The 23324-nt window shown below is 34.8% G+C and overlaps 2 protein-coding genes across 3 annotated transcripts in view; one reads left to right on the top strand and one right to left on the bottom strand.

The window, feature by feature from the left end:
• haus5 (HAUS augmin-like complex, subunit 5) overlaps positions 1-9398 on the bottom strand; it is an 18589-nt gene extending 9191 nt beyond the window's left edge. Inside the window, exons 1-2 of the mRNA XM_079637276.1 lie at positions 9285-9398; positions 1580-1672 (exon numbers count right to left, since the gene is read on the bottom strand). Of these exons, the coding sequence (XP_079493402.1) occupies positions 1580-1629 (50 nt within the window). The 5' untranslated portion in view covers positions 1630-1672; positions 9285-9398. The remainder of the gene's footprint in view (positions 1-1579; positions 1673-9284) is intronic.
• Positions 2399-23324, top strand: LOC307011521 (uncharacterized protein). Of its 2 annotated transcripts, XM_079637277.1 has the most exons (16): positions 2399-2494; positions 2624-2819; positions 3005-3129; positions 3239-3327; positions 3464-3609; positions 7054-7170; positions 10093-10209; positions 11428-11544; positions 17393-17430; positions 17710-17802; positions 17925-18002; positions 18172-18296; positions 20751-20809; positions 21192-21341; positions 21528-21556; positions 22550-23324. In XM_079637277.1, exons 2-16 carry the CDS (start codon positions 2624-2626, stop codon positions 22649-22651), a joined length of 1581 nt encoding a protein of 526 aa, XP_079493403.1. In that variant the 5' UTR covers positions 2399-2494; the 3' UTR covers positions 22652-23324. The 2 variants fall into 2 exon arrangements, with proteins under 2 accessions (XP_079493403.1, XP_079493404.1); XM_079637278.1 differs by lacking the exon at positions 10093-10209.

Below are 23324 nucleotides of genomic sequence, written 5' to 3'. Positions count from 1 at the left end.
TGTAATCTCACACAACAGAAATGTTGCCATGCAGGTTTTCTTTCCGAGGAAATAACCTTTAAGTCATGTGATCAAGAAATTTAAATATTGAAACTACAATGACTGGAAGATTCTGAAAGCTTATTGCAGTTTAAAGAACACGATTAATTATGATTTTACAGTCGTAACTGTAAAATAATTGTATTTACAATAGTATTGTGATAACTATTTTTATGGTACATTTGTACGAGAGGATTTATATGTTTTAGTTCATTTTGAATGTCATCGCAACAATTGTTTTGTGTTATTCATGTTAAACGTAGTTATTTTCAAGTTGAATTACACCATTTTTTTACCACTCAAAGTTGTTCATGCGTACAAACTCTTATATACATTGTGTTAATGTTAAGAGCTCTAAAATAGATACAGGTGCATTACTTTATTTGTATTTTTAACAGATAGGTTACTAGTGTTTATAAAGATTATCTTTTATGTTGGAGTAAATATTTAATGTTATGGATCCCTTGTATTTGTTTTTTCATTTTTTTCATTTTGTTTCATTAGAATTTAGTCATTTGAGTCACTGTTTACTTTTAATGTTGTTTACCTTTTATATATATATATATATATATTAGGGCTGTCAAAAGATTAATCACGATTAATCACATCCAAAATAAAAGTTTGTGTTTACATAATATATGTGTGTGTACTGTGTATAATTATTTATATAAATAAAAACACACACAATCATGTATATATTTAAGAAAAATTGGTTATATTTATATATAACATATTTATATATAATATAAATGATATAAATGTATATACAGTATATAAATGCAAATATTTTTTTAAATATATACATGAATGTGTGTGTATTTATACATAATAATTATACACAGTACACACACATATATTATGCAAACACAAACTTTTATTTTGGATGTGATTAATCACGATTAATCTTTTGACAGCCCTAATATATATATATAAAAAAGGAATTTCTGATTGTATCTCTGATTGACAGCATTTGATCTGGCTGGTTACAGACAGACACTTACATGTTGTTTTGACACATCTGCTATTCATACAATCCTTATTGGAAGACAGCCAGGATTTTTCTTCAGTTTTACTTGTCGTGATTTCCTTTGAATGGTACACACAGTTATTTTTCCGGTGACGTAAATACTCTCATTTTCTTTCCTCAGTAGAACTGATTTTTGTCTGACTCAGTTGGCTCGGCACTGTTTATTTTATTAAACGTACATCATATTACTGTAAATTGTTATACTATTATACACCCAAGACATTCAGAGTACTGACACTTACAGTAAAGCAAATGGTAATCATTTCTTTGAGCAGAGATTTTATTTAATGTTTTTGTAAACCCCAGAAAATGTACTGTTGCAGAATCGTCATTGTCTACATCCCTCCAAATAAAAGATTTAGGTTAGATAGATTGTTTTAGACTTGAATTTGTATTCGTATATGATGTGCGTGTGTGTGTGTGTGTGTGTGTGTGTGTGTGTGTGTGTGTGTTTAATGTAAAAATACATCCTCATGCTTTGGGACACTTTTATCAAAAGCATTCATTGGTTACCTCCCTTCTGCGTCAGTGTAAATACTGTTGCTCTGTGATGTTTTCACCATTCCTCACAGGCACATCCACAGCACCACCGACCTGTGAAGCCAACTGTGCACAAACGAACCCAACAAGCACAATATCAGTATCAATAGTCGTACAGTTTCAAGGTAAAATATATAAACCAAAAGCATTACATATAGAACAATCAAAATGAATGCAGGGCTGGTGATATATTTAAATATGTGTTTTTGAATACAAAAATACTGTAATTAATTGTGATTGTTTTATAGTAATTTTAATACACAATGACATTGTCCACATGGGGTGAAGTTTGTGCTTAACATCAAGGACCGTAATGGAAACAAGTCCTTAACCTTATGTTATCCCTGACGAACAAGTGTATTTTACTTTTGTCTAATCAAATAAAATCTAATCAAATACATTATCATAAAGGGAAAATTGTCATTACTGTCTTCCATATTTTATTTGCAGATGGACAGATTTAATTATATTGAATAATAACATACTTTTTGAAACTATAGTTCTCTTCTAGCAAAGACAGCGAATTAGTTGTCGGCTATTTTATCTTCTTTACAAAGGACTGTGACATGAACTTGCAATTTAGGTCAAATTACCCTCTATTCTCTGTTACAACACACTCACTTTATTTAACTCTCTGAAAACATTGACTTACAAAATTAAGAAGTGGCTCTGTTTATATCAGGGGTTTACCTGCTGTGACCTCATGATTATATTAAACACTTCTAAAGAACTGTATATAAAAAAGAAGAAGTCATGTGTAGCCTACTTCCTTATAGCCTACGTTTGTTGTGGGGCAGGAGGACATCCAATCAAAGCTGCGGCTATATAATCTGACAACACGACACTGCTTTACTTTCCCTCTCTTAGCTTTGATCAGCAAATCGCACGGTAGGTCTAAAACAAGGTATTGTGATAACTGTATTACAACTGAACTTCATTAAGGCTAAAGTGTTTATGAACGGGAATTGTTACAAGTCAGTATAAAATTAATGTTATTATTTATATTGGTCGTTTCAGATGTATATTGCGAGAGGTTTCCTTATTCTTTCATTTGGACTGAAGTTCATATCCTGCTACAGCGATGGAAGTTTATTGACGGATCAATGTCAATCAATGAATATTATGCATGAGGTCGCGGCACAAGACACGGAAGCACCTTTTAAGGTCGAACCAGAAAATGTAACTGTGACAAATTCGGATACGATCATTGCCGGTAGGCTACACACTCTCTCTCTCTCTCTCTCTCTCTCTCTCTCTCTCTCTCTCTCTCTCTCTCTCTCTCTCTCTCTCTCTCTCTCTCTCTCTCTCTCTCTCTCTCTCTCTCATAGTTTAATGTTTTATTGGTGTAAACAAAATTGTTTGTCAGATGTGTCACTTTAAACTCTCCTTTTACCTCAGTGACCCTTTCGGGTGTATCGAGTCGGTTTGAGGGGTTTATGTTGGACTCTCGCCAGTGTGATAACTGTAACCCTGCTGGTACGTTTAGTTTGGACGACACGGATAACAGCCAACTCATCTGTGGTGTGAGTCCTGCCGTGCACCCACACACTTAAATTATTCTTTACATGTGTTAATTGTTAGCAGCTATTAATTAATTACACTAACGTAAACTGCTTATGTGTATATTTTTAGGACAGTGTCGTTGTTCATACTAATAACTTACTGAAATCGTCAATCAAAGTGTCCTGGACACCCACAGAGACAGGACAATTTTTCTTCAGGTAGCCTTTTACTGTGGTTTCTAATACGACGAAATGAAGCAGAACAGGATCATTATAGTTTTGTTGCGTTTCATATTGTTAGTTTATGTTCATATTGTTAGTTAGTTTCAAATATGATCTTTAATTTCCTTTTCAGAGCTGCAGTTGTACAAGACTTTTCAACGTTTTGGCTAAGGAAGCGGATAGTACTACCGTCTACAACACCACTGCCCTCTGAAACCAGTACGCATACAAGACTAACTACAAGCCCAACAATATTTCCAACAGATTCACATGCTACATGTAAGAAAAAAATACCGTACCTTATCGTAATTTGTAGGCTAGTTTAACCATGAATCAATATTCACAATTCGTATTAAAAGTAATTGCAGTATTCACTATAAATATTTATCATGCACATCAATATATTTTAATTTACACGCCTTCGTAATTTTTTTATTAAAATAATGTCCCCTCCTAAATGCCACGGATCTGGGGCCGGTTGCATAAACCACTAAGGTTAATTGTCTTAAATGTTAGTCATCACTTTATTTTTATTTTTTTGTAGACTATTCATAACTTTTTGAGTCAGTTAAATAAAAGGTTGGACTAATTTAATACTAATGGGGCATTTGTCAACCTCTTTACCTGATTTGCTAAAAATAGTGGGAGATTATTTTGGTACAACACCGGAAAAACAAGTTCATAAAACTTTGATTAGTCTGACTCATTGTCAAATGATTTGGTTTCATATAGCTCATTTAACATTGCTCAAGCTCAGTCACTTTGGCAATTTATGCTGGTAGGGCATAGGTTTGATTTTGAGATTGGTGGAGAAATCCCAAGAAACTGAGGAATCAGGAAATTAATAGGATAATGTTTTTTAATCTATATTGACCTTAACAATAGCCTACGTTAATTAATTAATTCTTTAATGTTACAGGTAACTAAACAAGAGGCAGTTTTTACAGAGACTTAACTTTACTCCGTTCAGTGCAATGCAATAGTCAACGTCTGTTGTCAATAGTCAATGTATTGTCTTGTTGCTTGCTTTTTGAAGAAGCCAAAAACATGTCTGCATCTGTCATTAAAGGAATAGTTCACCCAAAAATGAAATTCTTTTATCCGAATTTTCATTTTTAAGTGAACTATCCCGTTAACAGAAATGAACTGTTGGCATATTTGTTTCACATCAATATTGGCACCCAATATTGTTAAGTGTCACTTGTGTCATTGTTCTGAGCCATGTTTTCAGTCTCCTAAGAGCACTGAAACTTCTTTCAGCCTCAGCTGATGAGACCTACTTGTTCTGACGACTTGTTTTTCGGCGTGAGGGTGGGACAAAGAGAGAAAGATATCATAATTGCAGTCACTCAACGCCATTGTATTAGAAACACCCTCGAAACAGTGTTAATACATTTTTTGTAATTTACTGCCAATGTAATATAACACAAAGTTAGGATTTTAAATGTAAAAAAAATTTAAAACATTAAAAACTTTACTATTACAATGTTGATTACTGAAAACTCGACATCACAGTCTGTGAAAAAGGTCCGTAGCAAAAGACAACTATCTAACAATCCAATCAATTCCCAGTGGACAAAATCACTGCCCTACAGTATATTTTTTCTTGTTCGAGAAGCCATCACACTTATATATATGACCGAGATTCTGGGGGGACCCTAGTTGGGGACATATTTTATATTTGTTAACCACAGATGCAGTAAATCCTATAAATATATTGGAGTCTATTACGTGGATAAAACGTAATCAGTCTAAAACGCTTATTGTGAAAAAAGCTCTCAACTATTCCTTAGTGTAGGCTACTGAGATAGTCAAATTGAACTACCAAATTCAGTATGCACCTTATTGTTTGCCCATGGTGTTATACTGCATCTCTGTCAGTGTGTGAGGTGACAACTACAGCTTGTTTATAGGCAGCTGTTTTTGTTTGATTCATTTTGAACAATTCTTCTTCATTTAGTGAGTGGCCCACCATGTTTGTGTGTTTTTTTCCCTGGTGAAAATACTTCTATATTCAATGCACATTTTTCATTGCAAATTATATTGTCAGCATAACAATTTGAGTAAAAGTAGCTGTGTAGGGGAGGATGTTCCCTTTTAAAACAATGTGCATTTTTACGTTTAAATTAAATTCAGATAAGCGCCCACTTCCTGGGACAAGAAGGTAAACTTGGCCCAACTGATTTTAATTAAATATAAAATGCATATGATATCACTAACACTATTTGTCATTTAATATAGAACAATAAACAAAAATAGTCTGTGTAATTATGTAATTCTAATGTAAATGTAATTCTGCATTTAAGTTGCAAAATAACAGACAAATCATAAGTCTCTGTTAAGGCCTATTAATAGATATTTTATGGGGTGTCAAAATAGCAATACTTAATTAGAAGTTAAGTAAAAATTACTTATGTGTTCTTTAATTCTACAAAAATGGTTCCCCCGCCTCAAAATCCTATTACCCCCTGGTTATCACTGATACTATTGGGCTGGCTGCTGAGATTTATGGCATATTAGCATTCTATAGCCTTTTATATAATGGAATTACATTGTTATTAGCGTTAGCTCACTATCTTTGCATATTTCAGTGCATTAGGCGAGGTTTACGGTTTCATAATATTAGTGATTTATCTATTCGTAGTGATTTCCGTATCTGTGCATCTATCACAAAATACTAAAACTTGCACTGTTTTGGAGATTCTTTTAGAGAGAATCCTTTTTAACCCATTTCTGATGTTTGATAAAAAGCAAAAACAAACTCTGTTACCTTAAATTATACGTTTATCTCTGTAAAGCTGCTTTGAAACAATCTACATTGTTAAAAGCGCTATATTAATGAAGATGACTTGACTTGACTTGATGCTGAACTAAACTACATGCGTTTCTAAAGGTTATTGAATTATTTGCACTGATCAGAACATAGACTGTTTTATGTGCAACAATAGTTTGATGTATTTTAAAAAGTTAGCAGTCAAAACTAAAACCGTCGGAGGATCAATGTTCTCAATTTTTTTCTGACAAAGAGCAAATGGGTGTATTACAGTATGTACAGTGTTTTCTAAATGTGTAAATTGCAGTGTACAGTATTTATTATTAGATGGGGAAGAATCATAGCTCAGTACTCACTACTCATGAGTACTTTTTAAAGAAGCTACTCAGACTACTCAAGTAGTTTTTTAAATGTACATTAAACACAAATATTTTAGGAATCTGTTAAAAACTTGTTTAAAACTAAAAATTATATTGTCATTTATTAGCCAAATAACAAATTGAAACAACTAAATAGTCTTTTTTCACATAATGACCAAAAAACGTATATTTTGTATGGCGTCCTTTGACCTTGATAACAGCTTGTATTCTTGTTGGCATTATTTTTATGTACTGTACTTTTCCACGATCTCTGTTGTTATTGACTTCCAAATAGTCTCTAGTTTTTCCCAAATACTTGCTTTTGATTAAACTTTTGTGTGATATATCTTTGAATCCATTAAATTCCCGACTTTGACCTGGCCAACTGTGACTAAAGAGTTTACACATACTGGTGGATTAACAATTACAGAAACATAAAAAAATTATTATGGTAATCACCGATACTGTTAGTTTAGGGCAGCTGTGGCACAATATATAAATACATTGTTATGTTTCAGAGACAATTTTATCAAAGACATTCATAGGCCCTTCTGAATCGGTGTAAACACTGATGCTCTGTGATGCTTTCAGCTCTCCTCACAGGCACATCCACAACACCACCGACCTCTGAAGCCAACAGTGCACAAACGAACCCAACTACAAGCACAACAAAACTTACATCATCAAATATAGACTCACAGACTACAGGTAAATTTTTATATATATATATATATATATATATATATATATATATATATATATATATATATATATATATATATATAAAATATATATTTTCCAAATACTTGCTTTTGATTAAACATTTTGCGATATACCTTTGAATCCACTAAATTCCCGACTTTGACCTGGGGCCTGTTTCAGAAAGGAGGTTAAGTGAAAACTCTGAGTATGTTAACCCTGAAATGAGGGAAACTCTGGGTTTTCCGTTTCAGAATGGGAGGTAAATCAAACCCGAGAAAGCAGAGTAAGTCAAGCCCGTTTCTGAAAGAGAGGTAACTTATACTCAGAGTCAGTTACCATGGTAACTTACTCTCTGAACCTAACCTGGTCAGGAGCAGGTTTTTTTTTTTCGGTAAACCCAGAGTTTCTTGCGTCCTCCTCTCCTTTTTTAAAGAGGAAGCGGTGTTTAAACACTTAATTCATTCTTTCTGTACATTTATTTATTGCTGTTTTTACCGCTGTTTCTTTTTTAATTAATAAGATGAAGTCTATATAACTCCTTAACTGGCAACTGAAAATACAGTAGATTAGTCACATCATGTAGTTCTAAACAAATTCTACAGAATTAAACAGTGGAATTTACTCAAAATCACTGAAGTGTGTTCATCTGTGCACCAGAAGTTGATGGACCGTCCTCCTGCTGTTCTTCCACACACTGTCTGATTGTCTGTTTATACTTAGATATAAACTTAGATTCTATACTCCACATAAAAATGTGAATGTGTAGATTGTTAGATCTGTAGACACATAATATTAACATTACCTCTGTAGGCCCTCTCTATGGCAGCAGAAACTGTTTCATCCCCATCGTCCGGTGAAGATGAGCATTTGGTCGAGTACACTTTATAATAGGCCTAGTATTTGTCATAATTTCTGGTGTATTGAGTCGGCTACTTACAACTGCCTGGGGTTCTGTTGGGACAGGAGGCTCCAAAAGACAGATATTACCATCAGAATCTTTTGGGACCAACGAAAAACCCAACCCAAAGTCAAATAAATGGAAATATTTAAAATGCCCTATATAAAAAATAACACATATGTAGACCTCTTACATTTTATGAAGGTCCTTGGATCTTCGGGAGTGACTGACTCTGATGAAGAAATTCCCTCAGCTAAAAATGCTGCTGCACTGCTAGACACTGGATGCTATTTAGTTATGTAATATGTCAAATGTTTGTAAAGTCAGGTAGCCTACACCCATGATATGCTCAAGCCTTACCTGATTGAATTATGTTTTTATATTTTTGATTTTCAGCTGCTGCCACGTTCCTTTAATGCTTGCAGGATTGCACCTAGCCTTCATGAAAATTAAAATTAGGTTGAATAACTGTTCTTCCAGTTTCACCTGATATTATAACAGTTACTCTAAAATAGTAATTAATTACTAACTGCAAATGACATCTTCAACAGTGTAATTAGATTAATGTAATAATTACTATCTTTAGAAAGTATTGGTCTACTTATTATGAATTACTAAATCCCATATCAACCTCAACCACTTGAACAATACAAGGAGAGACAAGAAATTGCACTTGTAATGCTTTCAAATTAACACAATTCAATTGCATAAATTATTCTTGAATTGACCAAAGTGTGTAGAGGGAGAAGGTTACATTAAAAATGTATGTTAAATCCACTATTGTTTTACATAGAATTGTTCTATAATCTATGCAGTAGCCTATTTAATGTAATTACATCAGATTTTATTTTAAATGACATTAGAATTAAGAGTAATCCCTTTAATTAAACTACAATATTTAGATTACTTGGTAATTAATTACACCCAACACTGTATAACAGTAATTCCTCTTTTTGTCTGGCACTGTTGCCATGGTTACTCATGATATCTGCGCTCCATTGATAATGGCTTTCTATAGTTGTGGTGCACGCGCTTAACTCTGAGTGAGTCAACTTAGAGTTGATTGAACTAACTAACTTCAGCTGATCTGTAACCGAAAACTCAGAGTTTCCCATCTTAGGGTAAGTCAACTCAAGAGTTCAAGTTTTAACGCAGAGTTGGTTGAGCCTCCTTATTGAAACAGGCCCCTGGCCAACTGTGACTAAATATAAAGGTAAATTACCGTGTGCGCCTCTCAAACCATGCAGATTAGGCTATTCTTTTCCCGACTACGTGTCGTTTCTCTGCAATATTTGTTCTGACCCAAAAATGACGCAGACCCGCTCCAAACTGAACCAGGTCATGTGACACATTACGTTCTCTAAATCTTAAAGAACCCCTAACTTTAAACAAAGGACATACATTATAAATATCGCCTTCTGAATAATCACAATTGTTTTTAAATTGAAAACTCAAATTGACATTCATTCATTCATTCATAACAAAAACATAAATACACATATCAACAAAAAACTTGTCCTTTGACAGTTACACACATAATAACCAAAAAACGTATATTTTGTATGGCGTCCTTTGACCTTGATAACAGCTTGTATTCTTGTTGGCATTATTTTTATGTACTGTACTTTTCCACGATCTCTTTTGTTATTGACTTCCAAATAGTCTCTAGTTGTTCCCAAAAACTTGCTTTTGATTAAACTTTTGTGCGATATATCTTTGAATCCATTAAATTCCCGACTTTGACCTGGCCAACTGTGACTAAAGAGTTTACACATACTGGTGGATTAAAAATTACAGAAACATAAAAAATTATTTTGGTAATCACCGATACTGTTAGTTTAGGACAGCTGTGGCACAAACCTTACATTGGGTGGTGGCCTAATACATTTATTAAGCACTGTATATATATATATATATATAATATATATATATATTTACATACATAATTATGTTTCATAGACAATTTTATCAAAGACATTCATAGGCCCTTCTGAGTCAGTGTAAACACTGATGCTCTGTGATGCTTTCAGCATTCCTCACAGGCACATCCACAACACCACGGACCTCTGAAGCCAACAGTGCACAAACGAACCCAACTACAAGCACATCAAAACTTACTTCATCAAATATAGACTCACAGACTACAGGTACAATTATATATATATATATACACACACATATAATTAATTTATATATCTGATGTGTGATGAACTAAACTACATGAGTTTCTAAAAGTTTTTGAATTATTTGCACTGATCAGAACATAGACTGTTTTATGTGCAATAATAGTTTGATGTATTTTAAAAAGTCAGCAGTCAAAACTAAAACCGTCGGAGGATCAATGTTCTCAATTTTTTTCTGACAAACAGCAAATGGGTGTATTACAGTATGTACAGTGTTTTCTCAACTTTTAAATTGCAGTGTACAGTATTTATTATTAGATGGGTTAGGGGTAGAATCCATAGCTGGCACACCTGGTTCCCCAACGAAGATGACGATAAAGCAGATTCAAATGAAAGGAGGATTTATTCCAACCATAAATACAAGTAAACATACACTTGACAAAAAACAATACCTGACACTGAACCGAAGACAGCAGGAACTAAATACACAGATGATAACAGACAATGGCAGACAGCTGGGATGATCATTAGTGTCCATGGTGATTGATGACGTGCAGGTGATAGCTGATCAGGTGATGGCTGATAGTGAGCAGGTGGGAAACATGAGGGATGCTGGGAAGTGTAGTGCCATTGAGGTGTGTGACAATAGCTCAGTACTCACTCACGAGTACTTTTAAAGAAGCTACTCTCAGACTACTTAGGTCATTTTTTATATGTACATTTAACACAAATATTTTAGCAATCTGTAAAAAACTTGTTTAAAACTAAAAATTATATTGTTATTTTTTTAGGCAAATAACAAATTGAAACAACTAAATAGTATTTATTCACACATAATAACAAAAAAATGATATTTTGTATGGCGTCCTTTAACCTTGATAGCTGCTTGTATTCTTGTTGGCATTGTTTTCATGTACAGTACCTTTCCAATATTTGTTGTTATTGACTTCCAAATAGTCTCTAGTTGTTCCCAAATACTTGCTTTTGATTAAACATTTTTGCGATATATCTTTGAATCCACTAAATTCCTGACTTTGACCTGGCCAACTGTGACTAAAGAGTTTACACATACTGGTGGATTAACAATTACAGATTACAGAAACATAAAAAAAAATGATTTTGGTAATCACCGATACTGTTAGTTTAGGACAGCTGTGGCACAAACCTTACATTGGGCGGTGGTCTAATATTCAAAGGCCCTTCTGAGTCAGTGTAAACACTGATGCTCTGTGATGCTTTCAGCTCTCCTCACAGGCACATCCACAACACCACCGACCTCTGAAGCCAACAGTGCACAAACGAACCCAACTACAAGCACAACAAAACTTACATCATCAAATATAGACTCACAGACTACAGGTAAAACACACACACACACATATATATTTATATATATATACAATTAGTTTATATATCTGATGTGTGATGCTGAACTAAACTCTACATGAGTTTCTAAAGGTTTTTGAAGTATTTGCACTGTTCAGAACATAGACTGTGTTATGTGCAACAATAGCTTGCTCAGTGTTCATTAAAGGGATAGTTCACTTCAAAATTAAAATTCTGTCATCATATACTCACCCTCAAGTTGTTTCAACCCTGTATTAATTTCTTTCTTATGCTGAACACAAAGGAAGATATTTTGAAGAATGTCAGGAACCAAACAGTTAACTGGTCCAATTGACTTCCATAGTATTTTTTTTCCTACTATGGAAGTCAATGGGACCAGTTAACTGTTTGGTTCCTGACATTCTTCAAAATATCTTCCTTTGTGTTCATCAGAAGAAAGAAATGAATACAGGTTTGAAACAACTTGAGGGTGAGTATATGATGACATAATTTTCATTTTGAAATGTAAAATTTCCCTTTAAGAGCAGCCTAGACCCTTTAAACGTAAAGGGATTTTAACTCTTTTTTTTTCATACACTATGATTTAAAATAGTGATGAGTTTAGTGAAAAAACCTTTCCATCTTTTCATCTCTGTAATCATCCCTGCCTGTTATTTTTGGAAGTAGATATTTTATCACTGATAAGTGATGCATTTAAAAAAGTTGGCAGTCAAAACTACAACTGTTGGAGGATCAGTATTCAGCAAATGGGAATGTATTACAGTATGTACAGGCTTTTCTACATTTGTAAATTGCAGTGTACTGCATTTATTATTAGAGGGGAAGAATCATAGCTCAGTACTCACTACTCATGAGTATTTTTAAAGAAGCTACTCTTTTACTCAAACTCAAGTAGTATTTTTGACAAGCACATTTATCACACTACATTTTTGAAAAGTAATGGTGCTTAGACTTGAGTATTGTTTCAGTACTCTTTCAAAGTGTAAATGATGTTTGTCTGTGGCCCCGTTTACACCTATTACAGTTTTTTCAATTTGCTTGCACACAATTTCTGAAACTATGGCTCAATTTCTTAAAACGCAAAACCACAAAACACGCACACAACATGCAAAACATCTGACATCTCTTGCAAAAGCAAACACATCATTCAAAACTATTTTAACTCTTCCAAAAATTTTGTTTTTGCGTAGTAACTCTACAAACAAACATAAAATGATTAGCCACCTGCACACCAAACTACACACGGATGTGAAAAATGAAAACACTACTATCTTGTGTCTTTTGCTTGTTCAGTGGATATATACAGGAATTTCTCACACGTACATGTATGTGCACAAATGCACTGTATATACAGTATGTATGAACAATTGATGGATGTTACAGTTATTGAACTGAACTGAAGCAACACCGAAGTGACTTGACCAGAATATGACACTATTGGCTTGTTGGCCAAGCTGATTTTGAATTTGTTACTATTGTGAAGCTGCTGTGAAACAATCTATATTGTAATAATAATAATAATAATGCATTTTATTTGAGGCGCCTTTCAAAACACTCAAGGTCACCTTACAACGAGAAGTGGGCGAGCAGAAGGTGCATGAAGGAGACCTAGTGAAGAAGAACGGAGAGTTCTGGAAGGGGTGTAAAGCTGTAATAGGTCAGAAAGATAGGGTGGAGCAAGGTTATGAAGACATTTGTATGTAAGGAGGAGAATTTTAAAATCAATTCGGAATTTGATAGGAAGACAATGTAACTGGTGTAGTAATGGGGTGATATGTTGCATAGATGAAGTCCGGGTTATGATACGGGCTGCGGAATTTTGAATCAACTGAAGTTTGTGAAAAGATTTATGTGGTAAACCAGATAATAGGGAATTACAATAATCAAAGCGGGAGGTGACAAGCGAATGAACAAGAATAGCAGAGCTGTGCAGAGTGAGAAATGGAGGCGAGCAATATTACGGAGGTGAAAATAACAAGACCTGGAAATGTTATTAATGTGAGCCTGAAATGAAAGGGTGCTGTCGAAGATGACCCCCAAGTTCCTAACCTGATGGGAAGGAGAAATGGATGAACCGTCGATGGATAGAGAGAAACTGCTGGACTTAGAGAGAGTCGAATTAGTTCCAATGAGAAGGATTTCAGTCTTATTGCTATTTAGTTTGAGGAAATTTGCAGAAAACCAGGTATTTAGTTCATGCAAGCAGTTGGTAAGACAGGCAGGGGGAAGGAAGGAGTCAGGGTTGGTAGATATGTAAAGCTGTGTATCATCGGCGTAGTTGTAGTTTGTAGTTTGTATGTACTACATTGTAGTTTGTATGTACTGTGTGTGTGTGTGTGTGCGTGCGTGTATTTATGTATGTATGTACATATATACATACATACATTCACACACATACATGTAAATATATATACATATATATTTACACTATAAACAGAAATAATGTCTTTCTTTCTTGGATAACGCTAAATACAGGTGTAAATGGGGTCTAAAAGGTTTTGAGCTTGCCCACTTTCTACCACTTCCAGAGGTAGTCGAAAACAGATTAGACGGGATTGGGATTGCTTTACTACTAAAGTAAAGTGAACTAGTAAAGCAGTGTGCGTGCGTGTGTGTGTGTGTGTGTGTTTAATGAAAAAATACTTCCTCATGCTTTGGGACAATTTTATCAAAAGCATTCATTGGTTACCTCCCTCCTGCGTCAGTGTAAATACTGTTGCTCTGTGATGTTTTCACCATTCCTCACAGGCACATCCACAGCACCACTGACCTGTGAAGCCAACTGTGCACAAACGAACCCAACAAGCACTATATCAGTATCAATAGTCGTACAGTTTCAAGGTAAAATATATAAAGCAAAAGCATAGAACAATCAAATATAACCATTAATGCAGGGCTGGTGATATATTTAAATGTGTTTTTGAATGCAAAAATACTTATGTTTCTGAGACAATTATACATTACACATTCATAGGTTACTTCCCTGTTGAGTCAGTGTAAATACTGTTGCTCTGTGATGTTTTCATCATTCTTTGCAGGCACGTGCACAGCACCAACGATCTGTAAAACCCACAGTGCACAAACGAACCTAACTACAAGCACAAACATATCAGTATCAATAGTCTTGCAGGCTCCAGGTAAAATATATAAACCAAAAGCATTACATATAGAACAATCAAATATAACCACTAATGCAGGGCTGGTGATATCTGTAAATATGTGTGCAAAAATACTTCCTTAGTTTCAGAGACAATTACATTACACATTCATACTGTAGGTTACTTCCCTGTTGAGTCAGTGTAAATACTTTTGTTTGGTATTTTATAGTATATATATTTTTATAATATTAGAATATATTTTCAAATGTAATTTATTCCTTTGATGACAAAGCTGAATTTTAAGCAGCTATTATTCCAGTCTTATATGCTGATTCGATGCTCAAGAAATGTATGCTGTTATTATCAGTGTTAAAAAGCAGCTGAAGGATCATGTGACACTGGAGTGATTGCTGCTGAAAATTCAGCTTTGCCATCACTGGAATAAGTTACATTTTTAAATATATTAAAATAGAAAACAGTTATTTTATATTGCTATAAAAATATCTCACAAAAATGTATTTTGTAACAAATAAATGTAGCAGTGGGGAGCATAAGATACTTATTTAAAAATTGCAGGGCTGGTATTAATAAATTAGCAGCAATTAAAAAAATATTTGTCTTTTTAATAAATAAACTTGTGTCTGTAAAAACTGAAGGTGCCTCAACCCAATCCTGTTGAGGAACTTCAAAATGTATTTTAAGTGCCTCAAAACACTTTTTCTTTTCTTTCCATTGACAGTCTGCAGTTTTTCTCGGAACTTATGGGATCCTTTAAGCACTTTGTTTCCCGTTCTGATGTTCTGGAATCACATTTTTTTGTTTTAAGTTCTACGTTTTTTCTTCGTTAAAGGGTTAAATGTTAAATCTTATGTTGCTAAATTACTGGTTATTGCATTATTTTAGTGTCGTGTGTTACTTTTTGTTTTTTTGTATTTGTGTGCACCTTCTATATAGCAGTATTGACCTCGGCCATGTGGAAAAACTTCTTGTGATGAGATTCAGTCTACATGAGTGTCTTTCTAATTACTACCTGTGTTTTTGGTGGTTGTCAGTATATTATAAAGGTTCAGAAGTTTGGTATATTAACACTATCAGTTAATAAAATACAAGTTTTTACTGTAAATTTAAGTTCAATCTGTAAAATGTTTTGCTATAGGCATTTTTTACGGAGAAGTTCTGGCAATTCACATCTGCCTAAATTTCACAGATTTTTGTTACTGTATTTTGCATTTAAAGTGGTAGGTGACATATATTAGTTTGGGGTAAAACATATCACAGTATTTTTGGGAAACGTGTTTGAAAACAGTCATTATTTTCGGAACTCTACTTGTAGCTTCTAGTCTTTTGCACGCTGGAAAGGTTTCATGGATGTTTACGGTTCCCTGTGGAACCACGGATGCCAATGTAAGGCAAAAAGAACCTCAGATACTTTGATCTCCTGAGATATGGACAACACAAACACATACAGCCATTTGTCTCCACACCCCACAAAGTGAAGAAGCAGGAAAGCTTCTTATATAAAATGATTGTGTTCTATGTCAATGCTTGTGAATTAACAGTCATGTTTGGTATCATTTGAAATGTCTCAGTCAGTGTGACTGGTATAATGGTATCATACCCACAGAAGTAAACCAAAAGGTTATGAGGGTTTTAAGAGTTTAGAGATACTTTGGTTTCTGTGGTGGATGTGCTCTCTGCCTCTCTCCCAGGGTTTTTGCAAAATCTTAAGTTCATTCTTCAATTTGGGGGATGTTTTGTTTGAGTATTTAAAGAAATGTTGCAAAAGCAATTCTGTATAGCCAGATCAGCCCGTAGTACTGAGTGTCTATTTTTCTGATGTTATATGCATCCTTTACTCTTTATTTCTGTGCAATTGGCATGATACATTTACCTGACTAATAATAAATTGTTACATTTGAATGTATTCAGAATTACTTGAAATTATGAACTCAAGTAGATTACATTGTATCCACTGTAACTGCAAATCTGCGTTCAGGTTGGTAACGGACTCAAATCTAGTATTGAGTGGAGCATAGGGCACGCCAACTGAGATTTTAGAGCGTCGGCTAATCGGTTCAAGTGTACTGTAAAGGCTAAAAAGGGAATTTGGATAAGAATGTTGATTAACCAACCTAATTAGTGTGAACCTTACATCTGTTTATTGTAATGTTACTCTAGCTAATGTAGGCCTATGGGAAACCATGGCATGAACAAACCAATGCTACCATCAGAGAAAGTAATATTGGTCGGCTTATATCTGTAGTAGTGGTCGTGACCTCTGACTAGAGATAGTGTTGCTTTATTCAAGTGTATATGAATCTATGGGGACTAAACAAAATACTTTTAGAGAGAGTAAGCATTGGAGTGGCCATCTAAATAGTATAGTCAATTACCCCTGTCTAGTGATCTGCGTAAAAGAACGGCTGGCGCAAGACCCATGAGCGCCATTGGTATCCGAATGAACTAGTACAGAAAGAGTAAAGAGTTAAATAGAATAATCATGTGTCTAGATAACTTATTATATAAATGGTCAATAATCAATTGTCATTTAATCTAAATTTGAGGTTGTGATAAAATGGAGTCAGATAAAAATTTAATTGGAATTAAACTACCTTCTCACACTGAAAAGACAGGTAGGCCTATCCTTCACCCGCTCTATTGGAAACCGCCGTTGGGCCAGCGGGCGGGCCTTACACCAATAAAGAACCTTTATTTTTAAGAGCATGATGATAAATCTTGTAATTTGTTTTCATTTATTGTAGTTACATCAACATCGCCTTCTCAGTGTGGGCAATATATGGTATGTAGACTGTATGCATGTTGCTAAGTGGTATTTTATTGTAGCAAGCATGTATATAAATACAATTTTCTCATGATGATTCTACAGAATTAGGTTTTGCAGTCTTGCATGGCTTGCTCGCCTCTAATTTTGCCTTTTTGCCTCTTGCTTCCATGAATATAATTTTCATGATCTGCATGTTGGTTATTAAAATATGCATATTTGAATATCGATGTTGCTTTTTCTACTTAACATGAGTGTGTTTGTATTTGTACATATGTATTTTTGTATACATGTCAGAGAGGTGTTTTAGCACTGTTATTGTTCAGTCGCCTCAGTTTTCTTGGAGGCTCTTCACTCCTGATTATCATTAGACCAGTTTTGAAAAAAACGGTAAGTGTGTCAAAAAACTTTAATACATATTATGACCTCCATTTGAAATTCACAGATTCATACTAAATCCATAATTTAAACATAATGTCCGCATAAATAATGTATTATTTCTCTCTTCACAGACAACCATGAGTGCGTCCGTCCTTGAACTAGCATCCAAAACTGTTGCTGTCATCCTTGTACTAATAAAAGCAATTAAAGTAAGGATTATTTTTCTACTACTTTATATTTTACCTTATGACATACAGTATTGCATTGTTTAAACTGAATATTTGGTTAAGACATAGGCTATTAAGAATAAAGAGTAAATGCATTAAAGGAAAAAGACATCCAATTTATTTCCCATTTCTGTGCATATTTTTGTGTTAGTATGAGTGCGTGTACGAGTTTGCTGGTTTCAGGATTGTGTTTACCGCTTTGACGGTGGCTGCCATGGTTTCAAGCCTGTTGCACACTGTCACTGTTTTCCTTCACTGCGGGCCAAGCCATGAATTGTGAGTGTTATCTTTAGCTACATATTAGCGCCACTGGTGTCACCGAAGAGAAATGCAGAAAATAGGCTTGTTTGAGATGAGCAAAATCTGCGCAGAACCGATCACCGGTGATCAGCGCGAGATGCATGCCGGTTAGAAATGTGTCCGAGTGCGGCCCGCCTGGCTCTGATGTCATGCCGACGTATGTAAAAAAAACTCGCGAGCGCAAGGCGCACGTGTCGGATTCTGCAGTTGCGCGCAGTTGCTCTCAACCGACTGCGCTGATCAAAAGCATTATGGGAAACGACTTGCTGACGACACGGCTTAATGCTCATTGGTTTAAACAACCATAATGTATTGTTCTCTTTTAAATGTTTTATTTTAAAACTCTGATATCATGTTTATTTTATGTGTATAAATTGTGTGTGAATATTCTCGAACTCTCTGACAGTGCGATCTCTATATGGATTAGGGGAGCGCGGGGCACAACCTAACGCGGGGCTAAATGTAACACGGACCTTTTACGTAGTTACTCAGGGTCGCGTGGGTTGTGTTTACGCTCTTTTCCTCTCGCTGCCAGAAGACTGTCTCCCGTGGATTTGTGAAAAGTTTTGGTAATATTTTGTGAAGATACGGGACAAAGAGTGTTTTGACACCATCTAAGTATTTTTTTTCATCATACGTATTTTTCTGTTTCTGAGTTGTGTGTGTACGTCACCAAATCTAACTTTATATTGCCTTAATCACTGTCTTGTTGGCTAAAACATGGCACCATTTTGAAAAATGTCAGCAACTCCTAGCAACTGTTAGCTAGGTTTAAAATATTTTTTACACAGCGGGGTTAGTTGTAGCACAGTGTTACAACTAAGCCGCCAAGTGTTCACAATATTGTAGGGTATGGGATTTGTTTACTATATCGATCACTTGTTTATTTATTAAAAATATTGCCTGTTTTCATGTAATAAACACTTTAAAATGTGATTTTAAGCTTGTTTTTATTATTATTACTGTTACTATTAATAATAATAATAATTTTGCATGCAAAACTGTTCAGCCCTTTCCTATATCTCTATCCGTGATATTGATCCATAATAGAAGGATGATTGGATGAGGGATGGATGTATGTATGGATATCTAAGTATCTATAGAGATGTACAAACAATATCAAACTATACAGATAAAATAGTACTGAATTATGTGTGTTACACACAAGTGTTACAACTAACCCCTCTGTCTGTTACAACTAACCCCGCATATGGGGTAAGTTGTAACATTTGCTCTTCTGTCACTTTCAGTGCAACTGTACGAAACTGGAAGGTCCTAGAAAAAAACTTTAAGTGTTCATTTGTAGCAGAGATGTGTATGTTTCTTGTGTAAAAAAATAATTAATCTAACCTAATTATTTTTTAAATAATTGAGCCAAAACCAAAATGCGTTAGGTTGTGCCCCGCTCTCCCCTATGTGATTATGTAATTTTTATTAAAAATATATATATAAAACACATGTCTGTATTAAAGAAAAAAAATATTGATAAACACGTATTTGGAATGGGATTAAATAACCAGTGCTTTGGGTGTCTTGTTCATTATATTTATTTTTATATAAAAGCAACAGAACTTAAATGACATCCAGTTTATTAGCAACACTGTGCACGAGCGTGAATCATGTGAATCCCGCGATATCCATTTTTGATCTCACAGGTGTCAGATCCACTGCGAGAAGAGAGAACTGTCTGGCTTGCCTGCGCTTTTTTCACTCCTCCCCTCACTGCAGCCGCCTCAAACAAGCCTATTAATAACCTTTTCCAAACGGGGTTTGTCTGCTAGCTCCGCCCCGAACTCACACCTTTGGTTGATTCAGTGTTGCAATGAGTTGTTACTGGTCAGGCTATTATACTAATATTGGCGCTTTTCCACTGCACAGTACCAGCTCGCCTTGACTCGCCTTGCCTTTGTTTGGTTTTCCACTGTGTAAAAGTTGTACCGGTACCTGCTTCCAGGTACTTTTTTTCGTATCACCTTCAGCGAGGTTCTAAGCGAGCCGAGTCGAGCTGAGGCGATACTAAAATGTGACGTGACACACGGCAGACTGCTGATTGGTCAGAGAGAATCGTCACTATTCACTGCATCATCATTGCACGCGCCAGACGGAGTATCCTGAATAACCCCGACATTTTTAAATAGTTTTGCCAGAGATTGCGTGATATACCCATTACTAATATTATGTAAAACAGCATACACTCGATTTCCTCCATTGTCCTGTGTGTGTGGGTAGCGGGTGTGTGTCGCGTCGCTATGACAACCAGGTACTATTGTGGAGGTACTATCTGCAATGGAAAACGGAGCGAAACGCGAGCCGAGGCGAGGCGAGGCGAGTCGAGTCGAGCTGGTACTAGTAATGGAAAAGCGCAGTTTCATTCATAAATGTAAAACGTCTGTGTTTTGAATTTAACACTCTAAAAACCTTGACTTACAGAAGGAAGTGTTGGCTCTGTGCCATCGTAATGGTTGACCTAATGAATACTACCATTACAAGTAAGGTTCAGTATTTCACACTCTTTATTAGTAAATTAAATTTTTCTGTTATGTTGTATAAGTTACTTTTTTTTTTCTCTAAATTGTTGTGGCAAAAACAATATTTAACAAAACACAGCATTCCCAGGCAAAAGAGACGTCAAGATCCAAATTGTATTTAAAAGAAAAAGATATATTTATTCTTGCAAGAATAGTTCCCATTCTAGCCACACATGCTAGCTGCAGGCCGGGGTGAAACCCCAGCCTTTACAGACCAGTTTGCAGAGCAGAGTGAGAAGTTTGGTGTTGGTGTGAATACTAATTTACTAAACGTATTAAAAGCTAATTCATATTTATCTAATTCATATTTTTTTTGTTTAAAATCCTCTTCTTTCATGTATAGCCACGGCAATATTTTTTGGAACGTCGTGCTTTGAGGAGCGCTGGCTGCTAATATTAATGGGAGTTTATGTTGCTTGGGAGATCATGTTGTACCTTGGATCAGTTTGCTATAGAAATATGGAAAAATGCCAGACAAGAAAAAAAGTCAGAAGTAAGTATCCTCTGTGCCAGTTGATTCAAGGCACTAGAGAAACTCCCACAGAAGCCTCATAAATATACTCATGAATGGAATTTAAAGAATGTTATCTGTCACACCCAGATACAGTCTTGTGTACTTCCTTATGCATGTCCCAGAATTTATTAACAATCTCAATTGTTTACATTTGTATGTCTGCAGAAAATCAGAATCGTATTTTGGAAAAGAGGGTAAGTGAACTTTACACTTTACAGTGTATAGCAACTCCACACAGATTTGATGGCACTAGACCAGATCCTTGCAGATATGGTCTACACACCCCATTTAAAACTGGTGGGTGTTTTGTGATGAAGAAATTAAACCAAATAAATCATATCAGAACATTTGCACAATTAATGTAAACATTACAACATATGCAATGCCACTGAAAACCAGTGACACATTTCAAAGGGAAAAAAAAAACGGCATAAGTGTGCACTTTTTAGTAACTGTGTATGTTGAGAATGACTAACCATCAAGCTCATGAACTTACACGTCATGGGTGTGTACACTTATGAAGTTAGTTTTTCCAAGTTCCTATTTGGTCCCACTTTATATTACGTAAGTGCATGGCTGTAAGTACTAAGTGCTTACATTGAATTGATTAATTTGATACACTGGACTTATTGTGTACATCATTTTTTTTTTACATTGACTTGTATTTTGAAAATAGCTGCATGTAATTACAGCTGTAATTAATGTATAATTACATTTGTAATTACACGGTTGACCCTTCTCTTACACCTTAACCCACCCTTAAATCTACACATACCACTACACCTGTCTCTAACATATCACACATCAATAGCAGCAAAAGTGTTTTGCAATACAACATTAACACAATATGTACATTGTACTTATTTTTCGATGCAAGTACATAGCCACTTAATATAAAGTGGGACATTTTATTTTTCTTTGAAACGTGTCACTTTGGTTTTCAGTGGCATTGTAATATTTGCATCAATTTCTTTGCAGAATTTTTGCATGTTTAATGCATGGTTGATTTTTATTTATTTTTTACATCACAAAAAGCAGCTTTTTAAATGGGGTGTGTAGACTTTTTATATCCACTGTAACAGGTTGACCTCAACATCTTAGGAACTTGCTAAATTACAAGACCATACAATTGGTTATATTGCGATATTACCTTAAATTAAGACTTTCCTTTCTTTCTTTTTTGGCAGATATCCCCATGGTTGATTACGTTTATAATCTTTACAATTATTAATGTATCGTTGACAGCAGCACTTATGACAGGAGTGTCTTTGTTCAGAATGATGCATTGAGAGACCGTCTGCAGATTGTTCAGTTTGCAAATTTGTAATCTTGGTACCTTTGAAAGGCTGAGCAAAGTGGGTGCAACTCTTTCAGTTGTAGTAGTACATCAGAATTCAGTTATCTCTTTAAAGGATACATTTAGGATACAATTAAAGATGGAAAAATGCCCTTCATCATAACTTTGTCTGCTTTTGATGAGAATCCTTCCTTTTATCACTGATAATGTTGAACGCTAAAGTGATTGTATAACTTATCTAGACGTTCATGTTAAATCCTACGTTTTCTGTTCAGTTTTAAGAAAAACTTAAACCTTTGAACAATAAGAGGTTAAAAAACAACTTTAATGGAGTTAGATTAATTATATTGGAGTCAGATAAACTGAAATCTGCACTACATATTTTAAATGCTTTTTGTTCCGATTTTTTGTTGTTGCTATTATTGGTTCAAAATAGTAACGTATGCTCCCAGCCTTACACCTTTATTTACACCTTTTTATTACTTCTTATGAATTATGTTTCTGAGTTTGTCTGTTTTAGTATTTTGACACTAAATATTTATGCAATTGCAATTATAAAAGGCTACATAGCAACATAAACAAAGAACAGTTTCGATAATGTGTCATGCTTCTTGATTTGTTTCTCATTCCATCAACATTAAAAAACAATTGCTTGAGTAAAATCC

This window comes from Phoxinus phoxinus (assembly GCF_949152265.1).
Source record: "Phoxinus phoxinus genome assembly, chromosome: 15".
NCBI classification, from domain to species: Eukaryota; Metazoa; Chordata; class Actinopteri; order Cypriniformes; family Leuciscidae; genus Phoxinus; species Phoxinus phoxinus.
This window is presented reverse-complemented; position numbering and strand designations above follow the sequence as displayed.